A 14,096-nucleotide genomic window follows, 5' to 3' on the forward strand; every position below is an offset into this window, starting at 1 on the left:
TTCTACCTCAAAATTATTTATTTTAAATTAAGTAAATTATGCTTCTTTAAAACATACCATATCCATCTAAATCAATTTCATTATTTACTACTATGTCTAATATAGTATCTCCAACTTTCCCTTTTGCTTTGATTCTCTCTCCACTTGCTTTAACAAACGTTATATTTACTCTGAAAATAATATTTATGAAAGATAAAAAGTATCTCAATATAATTATTTTCTTTATTTTTTGTGTTTCTTCAATTAATCTTCTCTTAATTATACCTTAATTATATGTATCACTTATGATAATAGAAATAATTTAAAAATAAGATATACTTGTCTTAATAATACATAAATAAAATTCGTATATCATATATTTATAACAGTGTTATATTTTTAGTTGTTCACTTTCAATGTTGTTCTTATTAATACTATTCTATTAATACTATGTTATTTTTCTAGATGTTATACTCCTACAAAGAGAAAAATTTCTTAGACATTATTATTAGCATTATTATTTTGACACCAATTTTATATTGGAAGGTAAGTACTGAAATTCTATTAAAAAAAGAAGGAAAGCACAAGAAAATTTGTATCACTTACTCTTGTTTTTCTGAAAGTGATTGCGTGGTCGATATTCCTCTTGTTGCCTGCAAAAAGGGCAACGTTGTTTTGCTTGTATATTTTGAATAATTTGATGCAATACCGAGAATTGATCTCGAAAATTTTTGTAATTGATTTACTAACGCCATTCCACTGTCATAAATATCATGAGTATGGGACACCCTGACCGAACACCAGATAAGTATTGCGGAAAATATCAATTGTAGATCAATTGTACTTTGTACAAAAACTTTCACGGCATTCTTCGGCTGCTATACTGGGACGTTCCTTTACTGTGATAGGTTATAAAACGATTCCTAACACAAGTGACGTATCCCTACCGGACACGTGCTCTTCGGGCCACACGTTTTATGATACAAGACCAGCAAAATGATCAATGTGTAATTTTACATATCTTACATTTTTTCCAAATGAAATATTGTTTTTATTAAACGTTTAAAACTTCAGGCAACATTTATTTCATCTGATTTCAGTTTTACAAATATATATCTATAATACATATCTGTATAAATTACGGTTTGGTTATATCAAACAGGGACCGACACTCGCTAGGGAAAACAGCCCAAAAATTGAATCGTAAAAACCAATATGAAAGACAACAAATTTCTCGTTCTGCGGAACAAATAGAAATGAGCAGAGTATCTTTATCTTTATCTGAGACATTCAAAGCGTATCATACGCATACGCTAAACCTGAAGAAAACTTTCTTGTCTTCCATGTTCATTTTTCCCTTTCCATTTCCGAACGGTTTCTTCTATATTTATTTATATGTTCGTGATTGATGCTATTGACAACATACAACTAAGGGGAAATACGAATAGTAATAGATATATGTATAATTCATTATGCAATTTAATAGAATTAAATCTTATTTATCTTCAGATATAAAAACTATATTTACCAGCTGAAACACTAACGCATATGCAGTATAATATAATCTACTTAACAATCTCGTTTTAGTTATAATATGTGATTAATTCTTTTGCTATTTCGCTATAAACAGTTTCTTGTGCATACAATATTTTTTTATAGTATTCTAATATATTGTTAGATATTGTAAAGAAAGTAAAATACAGTTATTGAGGTTTGGGAACATTCAATGTTAACCTTGCTTCAAAAAATAATCTTTCGAATGAATGGGGAATAGATTTTTAGTATTATAGTTGGTATAATGTCATCATTGTTTACAATGTGTTAGAGTTAAAGAAATGAGACAAATTAATATTTCAGAAGCAAATTCAATATTTAAATGATGTTATTTTAAAATGGCAGATGATATGAATTATACGAGGAAATGGAAACGTATGTATGGTAATGGAAACGTAATGGTTTTAACATTATTTTAGTACAAGATCTTAGCATGATAGTAATTAACAGTATCCACTACCTTTTAGTCAATTTTTGAAAAATGACATATATGATAATTTTCAATAGTTTGATAATAAAATACTTGTATCAATATTAATAACGTATAATTTGCTATCTCAAAAGGATACAGACACAGCCAATGATAATGTTTGGGATGATAGTGCATTAATAGAAGCATATGATAAAGCAATAAATTTAGCAAAAGAAGAAGTTATCAAGCGAATGGGAATGGATGTTGGAAATTCTCAACCGAAAGAAAACCTACAAAATCTTAAGCAGCCTAAACACGCAAGTAAATTACACAAGGTTGTGATTTTGATAGAATATTACAAATTTGATACAGAATATTATTAAATATATTGATTAAGAAGCAAATTATTTTATTTTGCTATTTACTTATATTTATTTGTATACACATCTTCTCTCTACAGAAATGGATCATAGGAGCACCTTATCGTGCAATATACTCAGAGGATGGAGAAACTTATGAAGCTATAATATCAAAAATTTACGAAAACAATGGCACGTGTTGAAGTGGTTACCACTTCTAAGAAAACTCTACGTCTGGTCTTTTTTAGTTTTCTCAAGCACTGAAGCCATCGACAGCGTGTAGACAAAAGACTGCGACGAAGTCAGGCCATAAACAGTAGACAGGCGACGTTGGCTTCGGGGTTTTTCAGTTATTAGGTAACACAGCTAGCGTGTGGATCTGGACCAGCTCAAATTGTATTTTTACTTATTACACTTCTATTTAAATATATTTTCTACCTTACAATTTATCCACGTGTTTTCTCTGTTTACACACCGAATAATCTCAACAGCACGTGTGTTGTGAAATTTGTAGGTAATACCTTTAGCATGATGGTTATGTCAATTAAGAAATGTACTAAAAATACATATATATGAAGTAAAGGCTTTCGCATAGTCTATCACAGTGTCATTCAGCAGGTCCTTAACTGGGCAGAAGTACCTGTCAATGTCTATGGGGAGACCCGTGGGATATAGGGTCATGAACCATAAACATGCATGTTACTTATTGTTCATTATTAGCTGCTTGGAATATAATTCTCCTCATTAGACGAGTGATTATTACTACATATATCAAGGCAAACATTTATACATATACATTTATGCACGGGAAATTCTAATACATTGCCTGTAAGGACCTGTAAGGACAGTAACCGAATGGCATTCAGTCATTCTATTAAATGACAAAAATTTCTTTTACTCTGTGTTTAGGCTATGGTAATACAGAGAAAGTCGAGTTGAGTTCTCTTTTAGAATCAGAAGGTTTGCAAAGTCAAATAGCACAACAAAAGAAAGCTTTGGAAGAGAAATTCAATGAAGAGAACGATGAGACTTGTGAGACTAATTTTTCTACAAATGTAAATTCGGAAAAATATAATGTAGAAAAAATGGATTGTGACTCTGAAGAAGCAAATGCGTATAAACATCACTTCATACCGGGACCATCTTTCAATTCGATGACTGATATAATGCCACCTGCACCTCCTTTACCACCACAATTAATGGCCAAGTAAGTACAATTTAAAAATTCTAATGGAATGCTGAATACTTCTAATATTAATAAGTAATTTGGAATAAGTTTAACATTTTATTTGGAAAAAATACGAAATTTTAATAAAATGTACTAGATTACCAGATAATGATACAGACGCACTTTCAAGTATGTTGATGTCATGGTATATTAGTGGTTACATGGTATATTACACAGGTAATTATTTCATATAAGTATTTTATTGTATATTAAATTTTCAATGGACTATGTTATTTCTTTTGTAGGTTATTACCATGGTTTGAAACAAGCAAGAAACAATCAAGAGAACAGGAAGAACTGTTGATTATATCAATTTTTTCAATAACAATATAACAATAATATAAGATATAATAAAATATAAAAATCATTGTATTTATTTACTTCAATTATTTGAAATAAAGAACAGCTTTATTTTCATATAAGACTTTAAGACTTTTTTAAAAATAATTACTAAGATAAGAAAACATAAAAAACATATTTTTGATAAAATACACTCACATATATATGTCGGGTTATCATTAGGATTTAAGGCGCGTAATGATCCTTCGTTTGAATTAGCCATTGTTTTACGAAACAGAGAATATATTTACGCGAATAAACAAGGTTTTACAAAATATTATGAATAATGAGTTTAATAAATAATAAGATTAACAAACGATAAGTTTAACTAATAATTAGATTAAAGATTAATAAGTTTAACGAACAATAAGAGGAACGAATAATATGTCTTACGAATGATGAATTTAACGTATAATGAGATTAACGATTGATAGGTTTCACGAATAATGAATTTAATTAACGCTATTAACAATGTTCCGGGGTTCAAACGAATCCACGGTCAACGGGATAACTCTTTACTATGTGTAAAATAATTTTGAACACAAACTACAATTGCTGAGACACTCGGTAAATTGCTCGATGTATCACTTTCCAAGGCGATCACACGAATGAATATCTGATGAAAATCTTTTTCGCTATACGACTGCATTTGTTTGTTATATGCTCGCTGGAAACATCGAGAAGGTTCCAATCGTTGTTGCTAGGCAATTTCTGTCAAAAGTTTGTTGTATAGTCTTTGGAAACATCGAGAAAGATTCAAACGCCGTTACTAGGCAGTTTCTGTCTGGAGATTGATTCCTAATACAACGTGTGTCCCATTATATCGACATCTCTAAAGTACAATTCTATGTGATTTCTAGGGAGAACAATACAACCGATCCACACCTTCGTCAGGCAAAACGTTTATCCCGTGACCGTGGCTACGTTCGGCGACCAGTTGTCACCTCAAACCCACTTTCGCTTTCACAAATATCAAACAATTACAAATGACAATTGCTTAATTACAGTCATGATAAAATCTAGGCTAAAGCATTAGAAGACTTCCTCAAAATTGCAAAGGGAAGGCTCCGGTTTTCCTTTCATCTCCGACATATATAATACAAGGATATAATACAACCAAACATTTTAAACTTAGCCTATAGCGCGTGCGCGCACACACGCGCACACACATGACACACATGACACACATGCGCGCACACACATGCGCGCATACACACATGCACACACATGCGAATGATTTCTCGAACGATAATCCATTTATTTATATTTTTCAATATCTGTCCTTACGATTGCGTATTTATTTGTTCCACGTATCATATTTATCTATTTGCATAACTGTAGGTGACATTTTTTTAACAATTTTGCTAATATTTCATAACTTTTTAATTCATATTTCAAAGTGGTAACAGGTGTTTCTTTCTTTTCAAGTCTCCTCCATATCGGGCTTATTTCTAGTAGCCACGCTTGCTTACAAAGCAATTTCATATCTGCACAAGAATATCTTTCAGTACATTTTACTATGTGGTTTACAATATCTGTATTTTCTAATAAGTGGTTGCTAAGGTATAATTTGAATATACCAAGTCGAGCAACTTCATTGGGTTATGATACGTATATTTGCTTTTCGAGACGCCTGAGTAAAGCTGCATCAATGCCCCTAATAACATACTTACAATAAATATTATCGTTCTATTATACTAATAATAATGAAGGAATACTTCAAACAACACAATAACATATTTGGAATTTGGAGAAATATTACGATATTTTCTACTTAGAAAACATTGAAATAACGTAATATACGTACCAAGGGGAATTAGTTGTAGCCAGAAGAACTACATTAGAATTCTCATTAGACACTAATCCATCCAATCTAGAAAGAAGTTCTGATCTGAATCTCTTTGCAGGTTCAGACAATATACAGTCTCCTTTATTTGTGGCGATCCAGTCAATCTCGTCGATAAAAATAATTGTAGGCGAATGACTATAGGCAAGTTCAAATAAAACCTGTTCAGTTTAACAAATGTATTATTCATTAAATATTATATTCGAAATTCCTTAAATTCATTGCCTCATCACGAATATGAGATCATTTCGTTTTCCAAACAACTATTCTATTTATATATAAATGACGAAAAATAAAATCAAATCTTTTTATACCTAGAATCTCTCCTTCATAGACAAAGGAACAAAGAAACTTACATAGACAAAGCAACTTACACGTATATACTTCTCGGAATCGCCTCTCCATTTGCTGACCAATGAGCTGGCAGTTATGTTAAAAAGGTGCAATGGCATTCTGTCGCGACTGCCTTCGCTAACTTCGTTTTCCCTGTTTTGTATATTTCTTGTAAACACGTACAGAAATGAAAAGAATGCGAGTATCTTACCTGTACCAGGTGGGCCGTACAGCAAAATACCTTTCCAGGGGGAAAACGGGCCATCAAAAAAGATAGGATACTTAAGGGGATACACAACGGCCTCCTTAACAGCTTTTACATTCCTCTAGGGCTATAACGTCATCCCAATGTACATTTAATTTGTTTACTATGATCTCCTGTGACGATACAAAGATAAAATGGCGTCTTCTCTATATTAGGTAAGTGTTACGTAATTTAATATTTGAAGCGTTACTGAAATCACGTCATCGTCGATATACGTTGGACGGTTTATCGACGGGAATTTTATCGTTTAAAAGCTTTACGATACGTATATTAATCGAAAATAACTTACGCATGAGATGTCCTCAGCAATCTTTCGTAATTCCGGATTATCTGAATAAAGCTTTTCAATGCATTTCAATATCTTCGATTGCATGGATTGTTCCATTGGGACGTTAAATAGCTCTTCTGATGAACGTCCATCACTCTCATTGGGGAATATTGACGTCACTGTCATTGCGAGATTAATATGATTCGTATTGTCATCAGTTATCTTCTGCTGTAGATTCGTCTCTTTCACAGGCTCACTTCTCGCTTGTTTACTAACAGATTTGGCTTTTGTCTCAATACTTCTACAAACACTGGATCATATTGTAATACGATACGTTGAATACGATACGTTGAATACGTTGAATACCGTTTAATATCGTTAAATAATTTAAATTCTTACGTTTTGCTTGCATTTGTCACTTCCCTCGTCATTTCCCTTCCAGTTATTTTCTTACACAATATGGGATATTTTTGAAATTTCATCTTGTAATAATTTTCATACTCTGCAACGATAATTTCCAAATCGATGTTGTCGCAAACCCGATGTTCGGGAGATAGACGAGCTTCCCGGAATAATACATCGCTAACGTCTATATACATAAAAAATGTAGTTTTTAATTAATTATAGTTTTTAACTAATTAAAAATATTTTTCGCAATGACTGAACACTATAAGATAACCATCAAACAACTGTTTTATCTCTAGGTAAGACAGGCAAAAGAATGTATTTAATATATAAATCCTCGAAGATAATTTCTTGTCTTCTGCTTTTTAATTTCCAATTTTTAGATGGATAAGAATAATTTGAATTTATACTTCATATATTTGTTTATAACTAGTTAATCTACATTATCGATTGAGTTATTCTTAACTACTGAATTACCGATGTCGAATTTTCAAATTTGGTTTCGCCTTCTCTCTCCATGATGTCCACTGATTTCTATTTCGATTGGTCACTGACACTATTCAAAAGAATTGGAACTAGGAATATATTTTAATTATAATATACTCACCCATTGTGTTCCAAATAATCACATACAAGGTATAATATGTTCCGATGACCTTCCGAAATACGACTCTTCTCCTAATATAATTCTTTTTTCATTACAATAATATAAGGTTTTTCATGTAATTTTTTGTTACATTTGCGAATTCAACGAGTTACACATGATTTTTCATGAAACACGAACGTTAAAAATATTTGATACAGCCTAATTATAAAAATTGTTAGAAGCAAAAGTCATAGATACTATGTGCGAGTATCGCATGAAACGAACAGCTATTAAGAGAACTGCAGCAATATTACAAATCAAATAACAAAACACACTCGTCTGTGACGTGGAAATTCTAAATTCTAAATTCTAAAATCTAAAATCTAAAATCTAAAATCTAAAATCTAGAATATTCCTTACCTTTTTTCGCAGATTATAAAATATCTTATTCATACTACCTTGCATCGATAAATCACCGTTCATAGTGACACTTTCAAATCGCCTATCGTTTCTCAATGGATACGAGAATTTCCGTTTATTACTTTAAAAACAACCCGTCCATTGCGTTTCTCTTAAAAAATTCTTTCAACTCTGTTGAAAACCGAGCATCAAACAAGAGACAAACGATTTGTTGTCATGGAAATGTTTGGTTTACACATAAGCAACGCACAAATATAATGATAGAATAGCTGAGTGTGTGTACTGTATAGTAAGATGGATGCAACATGGAAATAGAAAGAGAACACCATGTATAGATACTTCCTGTCCTTGTTTAATCAGTATGCACACTAGTGGACACTGACGCTGCTCGTATACCGCTGTTACATATTTCCTGTACAAGTGCGCGTCATTAGACAAGGACGGAACATCCTCTCTCTACTTCTCTATCGCGTTTTTAGTTCGCTCACGCGCTCTGTACTTATATTTATTACATTTCCACCATAAGCAGCGGCCGTGCAGGGACTTACAAAAGTTCCGAACGGTTCCATCCTGGGCGGACGGTTAATTGCGTTCGGTACTTCGAGGCAGGAAGGTGAGTACAGAATCGCTCCTCTTAGTACTCTTATTAGAAGTGTTATCATCGAATATAAGTTTTTTCAATAAATTCTTATCGTTTTACAATCTTTCTAGAATACAATGACGTCAGCAATCGATCATTTTCGCGAATTTATTGTAAATTAATTGGGGGAATATCTGGAGTTCTTTATTGGTTTCGACTGTAAAATCAGCAACTATTCGAATTTTTCATTCATAATTGTGACATTTTCGACTCTTCCGTTGCCAAGACCCTCTTGAGAGATTTTTGGCACGTTCCATCACCCTTGTAAAACGAGTGCACATTGGTGGATATATTGATTTTAAAAACCAATACGTGTACGAGATTTATTATCTCACTGGGACAAAGAAATCCGTTTTATTCGCGAATTTTCCGTGTTTCTTCTTAATTTTCGTGAGTGTCTGGCGCGGAGCATTATTTGAATGAACTTTTCATCGTTTAGATTATATTTCGTTTAAAAAGATTGAAATTGATGTCGAGAAGAAATGAAACAAGGTGCTCGGGCATTCTTTCGTTTCCCGGGGAAAGAGAAATATGAAAAAAACGGTCGTTCTTCCTTCTGCCATTTTCGTCCATTACCAAAATGGTATGACCCAAGTGTCCCGGGCCGTGAATCAATCAAGCGAATTTTGAATAATTTTTGAATAATATCCAGTTAATAATTTGTGAAACAAATTAATTTCATTTTATTGTTGGAAACAAATTAGATGGATTTTTCTTTCTTTAGCAGTTTTTGCCAGAGTTGACCTGACGTGCTACTTCAGTTTCCATCTTCGCTTCTCGAAACTTCCAACGTCCTTGGTGTTGGAGTCTCCTTGCCCAGGTGAGTACATAGCTTCTAGATACTCGTCGCTGTTCATCCTTACGAGCCTCTCGAGCTTTAGTTGTCAATTGTTATCGTTAAAGGAAGAGAAGCTCGCGACAGATGTTATCGAACAAATCGTTTATTCTCGAAAAGTTCGAACTTGTTCGTTGCGTTTGAATATATATGGACGGACGCCATTTTTCATGACATCATCATGATTTGTCATGTCGTGAGTATAGCTTTTGACTACCATATGTTTGTGATTTATGTGAAATTTGACCACTATACCGTGATAGAATAATATTTCCAATGAATTATAAATATTTTACATTGTGAATTATAAATATTTGTTACAAATTATATCGTACTTGAGATGAAAATGAACCATATATCCGCTTATGGAATATGAGGTAGTAAATCATTCGAAACATAATAACGATTAATTAAGCACATATACAATAACGTTTACGAATGAATATTGCGAATTATTGTATGGCTTTAATGCGGTATTTAATGTTTTGATTGCGGTCTTTGAAATGGTATCATAGGTGCTGATATAATATCGCGCGAAAAAGGAAAGACCAGTGGTTAATATTGCAGGTGCACCAGTGCGTTGCGCTCGTCGAGGGTGGTTTTGACGCTGGTGCCGAGGAAAGGCGCAGAACGTGTTCGATCGACCCGCGAACGTAGCCTGTGCTCATACTGCGACAGAGTTCGTTTCAGTTAGGCTCAGTCGCTGTTTGTCCGTCGACAGCGTATAGTCGCGTCGGCCTACGATTCCTTTTTTCTTCTTGTTTCTTGCGAACTCTCTCGCAACAGCCGTTCTATACGTACGCCGCCAGTATATCGCGTGGTCATCGTTCCCGTTGCTTCCCTTACCCTCTCACGTCCTTCGAAGAAGACCTCTCTTTGGTTTTTCCTTGTTTGGAGGGAATTCATCGCTCGGACACATGGACTGCGAAGCACGAGGGTTGATCGAGGCATCAGCGTGATGTACTTTTCAGGTTTCATATTTTCTCTATGATACTTTCTAAGGAGAATTTGGAAGATATATATTTTTAGGAAATAAAGGTTTTTATGGAGTCATCGATAGGTTAGAATTTAATTAACTCTCTTATAACAGGTATTCCAATTTTTTAATATATAAATTTAGTTTCCTCTATGGTGTTAGAGAACATAATGCGGGCATTTTATGATATAACGAATATATTCGTATATATTTTAGTTTATTCATTCGTCAAATTTCCCTAGTAGGCCGGCCTGCAGCTCACATGCAGCACTTAGTAAAAATTTGTTTTGTTAGAGGTTGGCCATTCTTCTTGCTGTAAAAATATCGTGAAGTCATATCATATGATAAAGCACCTTCTGAAAGCTAGATGCTCGATAACGAGCCTAATGATTCTCGGTAGTTTGTAATGTCAAGCTTTGAATTGGCGAGATCGCTCTGCTGTCAAACCGCCGTCCAGCGGCGACCACATTCTTTAACCACGTTCAAGGGGTATATCACGCTACAGAAACCATCAAAGGGTTTGCAAGTTAGTTGCCTTTGTGGCGGATCGGTATCAACAGGACGCCGACAGGTCGATGCATCAACGCGGCGCAACACCTCTCGGGCGATCCGCGGATACCAACCGCCAACACTAGAGGGCTACGACGACAACGAGTCTGTCTGTCTAACTCGCTAGCGGTCGAATATACGAGCGATTGATATAAATACCGCACCTAGCGAGACTCCCTCTACGTCTAAGGCAGGGACTACCGGGCATAGCGTCGACTGTTGACCACCGAGCGGAACGGACCCCTCGGAGCGCGCGTCGGAGTAGACTAACATCCACTAAAGTAGAAGGACCAAGTGACAAAATAGTGACAAAAAAGTGAAAAATACGGTATCGACATCATCTCCATAAATACAAATAAGAACAAAAAGAAAATAAAATAAGATAAGACAAAATAAAACTGTACAAAAAAATAAAAGCCACCGATTATGAAGCCAAGAGCAACGAAACGGAACCCACCGTAGACCCAATGAAAAAAGCCTCCAAGAGAAAAATAATTACACATAAAACAGCCAGGGAAATCAACAGTATCCTAAGACTCCCCGCGCAAAAAACGCGGAAACTCAACCCACAACCTAACCTGGTTGCCAGGGCAAAAAGTCTAGCAACCGTCCCAGGAAACACAGTTGTAGATCATCACCCCAACCAAGAAGAAAAGGCTAACGAAACCAAAAACATGAAACCCACAAGAGCTACTTCGCCTCCAGCGATAGCAACAAAAAATAGATTCAGCATATTACAAGCTGAACCAGAGCCCCATCCACAACCGGGACCATCAAGCTACCCCACTTGGAAATCAACGCTAGAACAAATAAGAAAGAAAAACGAAACATTACGAGGCAAAACGGGAAGACACGGTCTCACCACGTCACCGGAACAATCGGCGCAGCAAGGGCGACGCACCCCACCGTACAACCTAGAAGGCCCGGCGCCTCCAACACCGCCAAGGGGGGACCGAGCACCGGACGGACACCCCACCGGACGCTCCGCGGAGGAACGCACGAGCACCCCACCCACCACAAGAGACAACAGGCCGCCACCCATCAACATAATCCTACAAGACCCCAAGGACACCGTAACGCTCATAGAGAAAGTAGCGGACATTAAACAATTTCACATCAAAAGAATACACGCAGGTAAACACGCACTCTACCTCCAAAACCTACCCGACTTCCATAAAGCGAAGCAAACACTCCTCTCAGCGAACACAACCTTTTACACATACACACCCAAAATAGAGAAACACCATACATACTTGCTAAAAGGCTTAGACAATAGCTACACGGAAACAGAAATACTCACAGACCTACAAGCTCTTCAAATAGACGACGTCCAGTTTACAAAAGTCTCACGATTTACGACAAAAAAATCAAGGGAGAACAATATATTGCTCCCAATCTACATAATACAGCTATCCCCCGACAGCAATATAAGCAAGCTACTAAAAATAAACCATTTTAACTACTTCAAGATAAAATGGGAAAAAATAATAAAAAAACAGGATGACATAACTCAATGCCACAAATGCCAGCGACTAGGCCACACAGCGCAAAACTGCAACCTAAACTACCGCTGTGTTAAATGCAGTGAGCCCCATGGCCCAGGCGACTGTAAAATAAAAAGGGAAAACGCAGTAACCAAGGACAAAATATTCTGCGTCAACTGAAAAAACTACGGACACCCCGCGTCATACAAAGGTTGCCCCAAACTCGCAGAGCTTCGTAAAAAGCTAGCCGACAAAATCAAAAAAGACAAAGAAGCAAAGTCACAACGGATTGCCCGAATAAGCCGCAAATACATCCCAGAACTAAAGTTCTCCGACGTAGCGAAGCAGCAAACAACACCAAATCAAATAACCAAAATCTTCCCACAATCAGCAAACTTAGATCCGCGTTTAAGCCAAAGCCCAATCACAACCGATATCTCCCCCCATCTAAACATCATAAACGTTATCGAAGACTTTAAAAAAGGTATCCTCCAAGCGTTAAAAGAACAACAAATGCAATTAAACGAAATAAAAAACACCCTATCAACGCACGAAGAAAGGTTCGACGCCATCTTCAGCACCTTCAATAGCACAGACGACGAATAACCAAAACACGCCAAACCAACAATCACAGCAAAAAACACATAAACTTAACCTAAAACATCTGAAAATAATCGCAATAAATGCTAACTCTTTAATCTCAAACCAAAAAAGATACAGTATGCTAACCCTACTAAATAAAGAAGCCCCCGATATGGTACTCATCTCAGAAACAAAACTAAACAAAAGACACAAGGTACACTTCAAAAACTACACCATGATAAGACACGACAGACCGAACGCCAGCCAAGGAGGAGGAACAGCGATCCTCATAAAAAACCCCATAAAACACAAAACGATCCTAATTGATAAAATAACAAGTTTCAGAACCTTAGAAACAAAGATCATAAAAATAAAAATAAGCAATAAGGAAAATTTATTCATCACTGCAGCCTACGCAACCCACGGAAACCAGAAAGAATTTAACTGCGAATTCAACAACCTCTTCGAACTCTTGCAGCTCAATAAACCGGAAAACTACTATATAATAGCAGGAGACCTTAACGCGAAACATACAAGCTGGAAAAACGAAATAAACAACACGAGAGGCAACTTCATTAGAAACTGGCTAGACAATAAAAGCATCCACTACAAAACAAACCTATACAACTCCGAGCTACCCTCTTACCCAAAAGGAGGCTCATACCTGGACATATGCCTAGCAGATGCGCGACTAAAATTCCAAAACCTACGTCCAAATAACACCGTAAAAACCTTAGCCTATGACAGTGACCATAACGCCCTAGTATTTCAAATTAACAAAAACACATCTGACTTCCTAACACTCGAAACCCAGACCGAGACACCCAGGTACAACTACAAAAAGACAGACTGGAAAAAGTTCCAAAACACACTCGAACAAAACTGCGACCTAAAGATCTACAACAACGTCAACCTAACAGACAAATCGACTCATTCTTAGACGAAATAGAAAAACACACACAAATCGCTCTCCAAAAATCCGTGCCAATCATAAAACAAAAAAATTCATGCGAGCCCTATATAAACAATAAAATAA

The 14,096-nt window shown here is 35.5% G+C and overlaps 2 protein-coding genes and 2 long non-coding RNA genes across 10 annotated transcripts; 2 read left to right on the forward strand and 2 right to left on the reverse strand.

Annotated features, from left to right (window-relative positions):
* Positions 1-136: 136 nt before the first annotated feature.
* LOC117241376 lies at positions 137-994 on the reverse strand. 2 transcript variants are annotated; one of them, XR_004494967.1, is made up of 3 exons: positions 730-994; positions 586-632; positions 137-170 (listed from the first exon to the last, which is right to left on the reverse strand). It is a non-coding gene; the product is annotated as an uncharacterized LOC117241376 (long non-coding RNA). The 2 variants fall into 2 exon arrangements; XR_004494968.1 differs by lacking the exon at positions 137-170 and adding an exon at positions 435-455.
* Positions 995-1,851: 857 nt separating this feature from the next.
* LOC117241375 (survival motor neuron protein-like) lies at positions 1,852-3,889 on the forward strand. The gene is made up of 7 exons (XM_033507311.1): positions 1,852-1,917; positions 2,098-2,280; positions 2,406-2,500; positions 2,796-2,818; positions 3,214-3,511; positions 3,630-3,709; positions 3,778-3,889. Exons 1-7 carry the CDS (start codon positions 1,915-1,917, stop codon positions 3,834-3,836), a joined length of 741 nt encoding a protein of 246 aa, XP_033363202.1. The 5' UTR covers positions 1,852-1,914; the 3' UTR covers positions 3,837-3,889.
* A 1,608-nt stretch (positions 3,890-5,497) lies between these two features.
* Positions 5,498-7,658, reverse strand: LOC117241377 (katanin p60 ATPase-containing subunit A-like 2). Of its 5 annotated transcripts, none has more exons than XM_033507316.1 (7): positions 7,596-7,658; positions 6,983-7,172; positions 6,605-6,881; positions 6,262-6,428; positions 6,092-6,203; positions 5,679-5,878; positions 5,498-5,528 (listed from the first exon to the last, which is right to left on the reverse strand). In XM_033507316.1, exons 1-4 carry the CDS (start codon positions 7,597-7,599, stop codon positions 6,357-6,359), a joined length of 543 nt encoding a protein of 180 aa, XP_033363207.1. In that variant the 5' UTR covers positions 7,600-7,658; the 3' UTR covers positions 5,498-5,528; positions 5,679-5,878; positions 6,092-6,203; positions 6,262-6,356. The 5 variants fall into 5 exon arrangements, with proteins under 5 accessions (XP_033363207.1, XP_033363206.1, XP_033363205.1 ...); XM_033507315.1 differs by having other exon boundaries at positions 6,605-6,884; XM_033507314.1 differs by having other exon boundaries at positions 5,679-5,855; positions 6,605-6,893; positions 7,596-7,656.
* Positions 7,659-8,512: 854 nt separating this feature from the next.
* Positions 8,513-9,562, forward strand: LOC117241374. Of its 2 annotated transcripts, none has more exons than XR_004494965.1 (2): positions 8,513-8,607; positions 9,359-9,562. It is a non-coding gene; the product is annotated as an uncharacterized LOC117241374 (long non-coding RNA). The 2 variants fall into 2 exon arrangements; XR_004494966.1 differs by having other exon boundaries at positions 8,514-8,607; positions 9,362-9,562.
* The last annotated feature ends 4,534 nt before the right edge of the window (positions 9,563-14,096 follow it).

Source organism: Bombus vosnesenskii, unplaced genomic scaffold (genome assembly GCF_011952255.1).
Source record: "Bombus vosnesenskii isolate JDL3184/JDL3185 unplaced genomic scaffold, Bvos_JDL3184-5_v1.1 scf7180000015775, whole genome shotgun sequence".
Taxonomy (NCBI): domain Eukaryota; kingdom Metazoa; phylum Arthropoda; class Insecta; order Hymenoptera; family Apidae; genus Bombus; species Bombus vosnesenskii.

Excerpts from the sequence above, each read along its gene's own strand:
- LOC117241375 (XM_033507311.1), top strand. Across the intron at positions 2,819-3,213 it reads GTGTGTTGTGAAATTTGTAG|GCTATGGTAATACAGAGAAA; the intron begins GTAATACCTTTA and ends CTCTGTGTTTAG. Across the intron at positions 3,512-3,629 it reads CCACCACAATTAATGGCCAA|ATTACCAGATAATGATACAG; the intron begins GTAAGTACAATT and ends AAAATGTACTAG.
- LOC117241377 (XM_033507314.1), bottom strand. Across the intron at positions 6,894-6,982 it reads GTGACAAATGCAAGCAAAAC|TGTTTGTAGAAGTATTGAGA; the intron begins GTAAGAATTTAA and ends AATATGATCCAG. Across the intron at positions 6,429-6,604 it reads TTGCTGAGGACATCTCATGC|GAGATCATAGTAAACAAATT; the intron begins GTAAGTTATTTT and ends GTATCGTCACAG.